Genomic DNA, 7,283 nt, shown 5'->3' with positions numbered 1-7,283 from the left:
TCATCATAACTGATTAAGCTTGAAAACCTCTTTCAAACTCTCTCTTCAAATAATCTCCATTTTTTTTTCTCTCTCTCTCTCTCCTCTTCCTCTCTCTCTCTACATCCGCCATGGGAGGAGACGATGAAATCTGCAACATCAGGCTCGGCCTAGGATTGGGTTTTGGCGAAGAATATGTTCCAAAGAAGAAGATTAATAATCATAACCCAAAATTCTTCTCTGACCTCTCTTTCACTCTCATTCCAAAGGAGGAAGCGATTAACGTGGAGATTGAAGCTTCTTCAAGCGATCATGATCATTTGAAGAGAATTAGAAGCAATAATAATCAAGATCAAATTAGAGATTCCAGCTCCATTGTAATCAATGGATCATCAGAGAGGAAAAAACTCAGGCTTTCCAAAGAACAGTCAAATTTGCTCGAAGAAAGCTTCAAACTTCACACGACCTTGAATCCGGTAGATCATTTAATTTTTGATTCTTTTGAACAAAACCCATTTGACCCTTTTCGATTCTCTTCATACCCATCTCGTTTTTTAACCAAAAATTTGATCTTTTTTCATTTTTTTGCATGGATTTTGCAGGCTCAGAAGCAGGCACTTGCCCAACAATTAAACCTCAAAACACGACAAGTGGAAGTTTGGTTTCAAAACCGACGAGCAAGGTATTACAAAATTTCAACATTAATCATTATTATTGTTTAATTTCTTCACCATGCAAGAACAGATCATCACCAAAGACAACGGTTAAAGATCATAGAACTTACATAGATTTATAATAATCATAGGTTGAATTGATTTTGAGATTGAACCAATGAATATTATTATGGTATTCAGATCGGAAAGTTCTACTGTAGTTTAAGTAGTTTTGGAGTTAGAGTTGTGATTTACGTTCCAATTTTTCTTTACAGGACGAAACTGAAACAAACGGAAGTAGATTGCGAGTTTCTGAAGAAATGCTGCGAAAGGTTGAACGAAGAGAATCGAAGGTTGAAAAAAGAGGTTCAAGAATTAAGATCCTTAAAAATTGGAGCTTCTCAGTTGTATATTCAGCTGCCCAAGGCGGCGACGCTCACAATTTGCCCTTCTTGCAACAAGCTTACGAGGAACGCCGCCGCCACCGCCGCCGCGCCTCTGCCACAATAATTTAATGGGGCTCTTTTTTTCTTCTTTTTTTGTTGGTGGTACAGAAAAAAAAGGGTCATAATTTAATTCAATAACGATTACAGCTTTTATATGATGAATTATGGTCTAAATTATGTTATGGAAAAAAATGGTGCTCTCATAAAATGATGGGTACTTTTAATTTACGTGGGAAGATGGGATTTGTTTTAATGGATTGGAGACTTAATTTCGGGTTTTAATTAGCTTAATATTGGTATTAATTAAGATAGATTAAATCTTAGAAGGAATTTGGAGAGGGAAATTAGCATTATAATGTAACACCTGTAATTTTGTGGGTTTAAACCTAACAAAAATGAGTGGAAGATGGGTCTAAATTTAATTTCTAATTCTCTCTTTTCCCCCCTATACTCTCATTAATTAATTTTCAGTACAACTTTTTTAGTAGTTGAATAAAAGAGTTTTAACATTTACACATATATTTATTGATATCTCTCTCTTTTGTTTTATTAAGGGTTTGTTTATAATATTTTTTCATGGCATATGAACAATTTTGGACCAAGAAATAACTCTTTTTTCTTCTCTAATGGTTGAAGGGTTTGTAAGTATTTCATGGAAAATGACAATTTTGGACCAGAATCTCTCTCTTCTTTTTTTTTTCTTCTCTCCATGTGGTCTAAAATGAGCCAAAAAAATGTAGTTTTTTTTTTTCCTCCTGTTTGAGTTTGAAACATATAGTTTTTGATAATGGGAACTTGTGAATGAAAGTTGGACTTTTTTGTGGGGTTTATATTGTTGTTAAAAGTAAAAGTATATATTTATTTTTCTTTTAAATTTGTGATTATGGAACTCCTATTTGGGTTGGTTTAGTAAAAGCCTTTAGATTTTTAAGCACCTAATCTTTGACCATATATCATGTCAACAAACTATATATATATATATTCTTGTAATCATCGCCAAACAACTCTTCTAAATCATAATAGTAATACCAAAGCCAGTATTGCACAAATTTTAAGGTATGGATGCTTATCAAGAGATTGTGAGTTCTATCTCCCACCTCTACATATTGTACTAAATAAATAAAAAATATAACTGGTTGAATTATAAAAAAAAATTAGTAGAGATTGAATCTATCACTTTAGGATTGTAATAACAACCTATTAAAAAGGAAGAAAGTAAATGAAAAATAAAAAATAACTTTACAAAAAGAAAATCTAAGGAAAATTACATTTGGTCATTAAACTTACCCCTTGAGACCAAACCTAACTAATATAATTTACGTCAATTAGATGTACAAATTTCTATGGAATGAACTCTTAAAATACTCAACTCGAACACAGTTAAGTAGATAAGACAAGTATTATCATTTCTAAGATCGATTGTTCGATCTTACACCTTGCTATTGTTAAAGCTAAAAGAAGACCCTAAAATTGCAAATAAATGAATCATGTTACTTGATTATTGAGGTGGAAATACTCATAATTGTGCAAATTACAATGACATAATATAGTTGTAGCAAACTCAAATAGTCAATTATTTGAGTTATACCATAATTAATTACGAAAAGCAAATTAATTGTGACCTATATATATTACTTAAATTACAATGAAAGACTCATTGCATTAAATCTTAAATCACTACTCAGAGTTAAGATATGTATCATCGATAAGAAAGTTAAGTTCAAAATTCCCAACTCTACATTTTATTGAATTAAAAAAAATTATTACTACAAAAAATTACTCCTCCCCCTCTCCAATACTTAAAATTAATTGGTTTTCTGTAGATGGTGCAGCGATAAGTGCTTGAGACGTTGAGATATCACCTATCTTGAGGTCTCAAGTTTAAGCCGTGCGTTGGTCACAGTATATAATATTGCTCAATCCAGTAACGAGCTCTTATTATAAGGATCCACTGGCATCAATATAACATATATCTATTCCGAGAAATGAAAAAAATATATATCTAAAATTAATTGATAAAATATTGTATCCATCATTATTTGCTCCACTATTTGCACATATATTACTTGAAAGGTCCTTATTGACTGTGACTTTTGAAATCTAGTCTTCTCTCCGATTACATGAAAGCCTTCTATAATGCCAACCCTCACCTTTTGAGAAGTTTGGTCTGAAATTTCCATCAATTTTCTATTTTCTTGACTTCCATTATATATATCTCTCTCTCTATAAAAAATTGTTAATAGAATCATGGAGTAAAAGTAGGTGTCGAGATCCTAACCCGTTAAAATTAAACGATGTCTCATTGGTATTAGACTTTTTGGATAGTAATTAAAAGAAAAATCATACAAAAATTTCAACCTACGAAAATTCATATCATATTATAATAAAGACGTATAATTTTCCTAATATATAACAAATTTTTTAATTTCCAATCAATCAATTTCTAAGTTTTATAGATGGAATCATTGCTAATAAGTTAAGTATAAAGTTAATATTTGCCATCTATAAAGTTGGGGGAATTATATATTTAGCTTACTCTATTGGCATAGAGCTCATAAACAAAAGTACTTTTTTGGGTGATAGAGACCAATATTTTTCTTTGTTTTTTAATGATTGCCTCCAAGAAAGTAATTAAATGTGACTTGTTCTCATTTATTGGTTTTTTTCCTTGTGCCCAAAATTTTGATTCAATTTAATCTATTTTTCAAAAGCTTAATTATAGGCTTACTTTTCACTTAATATTTACGAGTTCTTTTAATTAAAAATGTATTTTATAATTACTTTTTAACTTGAAAATTAATTCAATTGTTGAAAAAGATAATTAACATCATCAGTGAATTTATGTATATCCAGTTAGTAAAAACTATATATTCTTGGTTCTTTCTTTGATCATGGAGAAATATTTTTTTAGAATAAAGTACTTATTTTCTACTTCCTCTCATTTATTAAAAAAAAAAAAAGGATTTAGGGTGTGTTTAATTTTCTTTCACATTAAAAGTTGATTAAGAAGAGAAATAAAAGACAAAGACATACCGTTTAATAAAAATAATATGACATAATTTACTTTTAATATCTTTTTAGTTTAGGGACAGGAACTAAAATATCGACTTTTATAATGATGATTAATGCCTTATATCTACTGAATTATGTTCGAATGGACACTTTTAAAATTTTTTGTAGTCTCACCTAAGAAGAAGGTTGCTCCTCGAAAATGTAAATCAAAGTAAAACATAGCCTCCCATTTTAGGAATAAATATCAAGTTTGAAAAAAAGGTTAATTCTCTTAATTTTCATAAGCTTAACTAGTAAAGCATCAAAGCAACATTTTGATATTTTCATCCAATCAATACTAAAAAAAGAATTTAGGAAACCTTATTAATAATAATAATTGAAAATAATTATATATATAGCAGCCCTAGTTCATTTACTCCTCTAATTCAAACCCTCCTCTTCTCTTTCTCTCAAATTGAGAGCTACTAGGAGATTAGTCAGCTAAGTTCAATTAATTAATTATTACCTTTTTTGTGAAAGTAATTAATGAAAGAAGAAACTCTGATCACACACCACCCTTCATTAAACAGCAATGCAAGTGGCTAGTTTTAACTTAATTCAATTTTGAGTTTTTAAGATAAATTAAGGTTAAATTATAAAGTTGGTCAAAATATAAATATATATATATATATATTTTTTTTTTCTTTTCCGTGGATCCTCATAGTCGGGAGTTGAAATAACGGGGTGACCAACATGGGCTTGAACCCAAGACGTTATAGTAGTTGAATACCAAAACGCTCGAGGCTTAACTTTTAAAAATGATTCTTATATGAATCTAAAGTCTAGAGATCTAGTAGATAAAAAATTGAAAAGTGCAAAAAGTAGACTTATTAGACACCTTTTAAAATTGGACACAACAAAATTCAAAAACAAACTTATAAATTAATCTTAAATTAACTAAAAAAGTATGGAAAATAGCACTCAAAAAAGAAATAAATATTTAGTATTCGAATCCCAAATGATTTTACTTGACGAAATTAAAGGCGTTAGAAAAAATTACGTCGAAAAAACCTAAATTTGTTGTAGTGATTATTATCTTCACACAAGTAAGATTAGAGTAATTCTTTAATTCATCATCTTTGAAATTATTAATAATCCCAAATCGAAAACATCCTAGGATCTATTCTAGGATCTAATGAGGTTTATAAGACATATGGACTACTTAATTTCTATCCCATTCATTTTGAGATTGAATCCATGAACAAATTCAAAATGATCCTCTGGTCCAACAAAAAAAATTTGAACTTTACGAACGAAGCCGAGAGCGAAAATACTCATTAAAACTTTAAAAAAATATATTAAGTGAACACAACAGATCATAAGAATTTAAAAACTAGAAGAAAAAAATGATTATAATTTCATAATCAAAGTTTCTATATACATATACACCCACCTTCATCTTACTCTTGTGATTTCTTAATAACGTAATTTCCAAGTTTATAAGCGACAGAAGCAAGCTAGCAGAAACACCATTAAAACACAAGCAAAAAGCTGTGAAAGGAGAGGAAGCAAAAAGAAGATGAAAATTTGTTTGCCAAAAGCTAATCTTTTGGATGATCATTTACTCCATGAACGTCTCCCCCAAGCTTCTGTCAGCTTTTAATTGCACATTGCCTTTGAGAGCACGTGGAGATCCTCCATTGAACAAACTTCCTCCATTAACTACTCACTGGTTTATAGGGAGGAATTTGAATTATATTGGTGGGGTTTAAAAAAATAAAAAAATAAAAAAAAAAGATTTTTTCTTTTTTCTTTTGAATCTAGGGGGAGAAGTGGAGAAGTAGGTGTGTGTGTTTAGGGTTATGGGTGGGTTTTAATTATATATGTGAGAACAGAATGTTATGTTTTGGGCTTTTGTTACAGTTCCCAATTACAAATTCTTGTCTTGTTTAATTTTGTTATGATATTTCATCCAATGCCAATGGCCATTAATGAGGGTTGGTGAATAAAAAAAAGGGTTTTTTTTTGGATCAGAGAGAGCGATTTTGATGTATCAATAAGAAAAAAAAAAGGTCTTTTTATTGTATATTTCTTCCAAGGCACCATAGTTAATGTTCTTCACTTCTCCTCCCTTATCTCTCTCTCTCTCTTCTCCAATTCCTTTTGCCTTTCCTTCTCTCTCTCTCTCTCTTCTTCACAGGTCACTTTTCAAGTATAAATTCAGCATTCTGTTGTTTTGTTTTTGTTTGTTTTTTATCAACTTCCCCATAGAGAGGTGTTTTCAAGTATATTCTCATCTTTTGGTTTTGTGGGTCTTCACATGATTCCTAAAGTTTGGAACTTTGGGATATGAAGGGTGCAATGAGAGTAGCTCAGTCCACCATTTTGGTGCTTTGGATAATTTATGCTATTTTAATCTGCATTGGCTCGGTCGTCGGAGCTCGGAAGATGTTGTTCCCGGCTCACAACGGTAGCGAGGACGACAACGACAGCTTAACGACTACAATGGAGACGACGACACTCGGTTCTTGCAAGTCAAAGAACCTCCATTGTTGTGAGTGCTCCTTCTCGAGCTCTGAGGAGATGGCCACGATCAATAATGGAAGCAGCAGCTCTGAGGAGAAAAGGGTTGTCCCCACTGGCCCTAACCCACTTCACAATAAGTAGATGAGGGGAAAAAAAAAAGTTGAAGCTCAAACAATTGTTGTTTTTTGTTGCTGTGTAGATGATGAAAGATGATGATGCTTCTTTTTTGTTTGTACTCTTAAGCTCTTTGTTTTGTTGATCATGAGTTTGTTCTTTCTTTTGTTGATACATCCTAATTTTTGTTCTTTAATGTAAGTGAAACCAAAGCTCTCCCTTCCATCCCACCCATTTGTTCGCATTGCTGAATATTCCAAACACCAATATTAGCACAAGACTCAAGACTCAACAAGCACGGATTCGAACACAAAATCTCCTACTCCGATATACCCTACGTTGATCACTATTGACTTAAAAATGAATATAAAGACATAACATTTAAGAATGTAACTGTAATCACTTGAATGGTTAAGAGGTTGAAGAGCATAAGAGAAAGCAACCCATCAGCTTTTTTGATAGAAATTTTATTGGGTATTCCAATTCAGTTCATGGGAATTAGTTGGTTAGGTCAGATAGGTGCTTTAAGGAGAAAGAAAATAGGAAGAGAGAGAGAGAGAGAGAGAGAGAGAGA

The 7,283-nt window shown here is 31.3% G+C and overlaps 1 protein-coding gene across 1 annotated transcript; it reads left to right on the top strand.

Annotated features, from left to right (window-relative positions):
- On the top strand, positions 1-1,483 carry LOC111006976 (homeobox-leucine zipper protein HAT22-like). Its single transcript, XM_022279099.2, has 3 exons — positions 1-455; positions 582-661; positions 908-1,483. The coding sequence occupies exons 1-3, from the start codon at positions 111-113 to the stop codon at positions 1,140-1,142; spliced, it is 660 nt and encodes a 219-aa protein (XP_022134791.1). The 5' UTR covers positions 1-110; the 3' UTR covers positions 1,143-1,483.
- The last annotated feature ends 5,800 nt before the right edge of the window (positions 1,484-7,283 follow it).

The sequence above is a fragment of the Momordica charantia genome (genome assembly GCF_013281855.1).
Source record: "Momordica charantia cultivar OHB3-1 chromosome 6 unlocalized genomic scaffold, Mcharantia_2.0 BLBB01000006.1, whole genome shotgun sequence".
NCBI classification, from domain to species: Eukaryota; Viridiplantae; Streptophyta; class Magnoliopsida; order Cucurbitales; family Cucurbitaceae; genus Momordica; species Momordica charantia.
This window is presented reverse-complemented; position numbering and strand designations above follow the sequence as displayed.

Coding starts and splice junctions, on each gene's coding strand:
- LOC111006976 (XM_022279099.2), top strand. CDS start 111: ATGGGAGGAGACGATGAAATCTGCAACATCAGGCTCGGCCTAGGATTG. Junction 456..581: donor TTCACACGACCTTGAATCCG/GTAGATCATTTA, acceptor TGGATTTTGCAG/GCTCAGAAGCAGGCACTTGC. Junction 662..907: donor TTTCAAAACCGACGAGCAAG/GTATTACAAAAT, acceptor TTTTCTTTACAG/GACGAAACTGAAACAAACGG.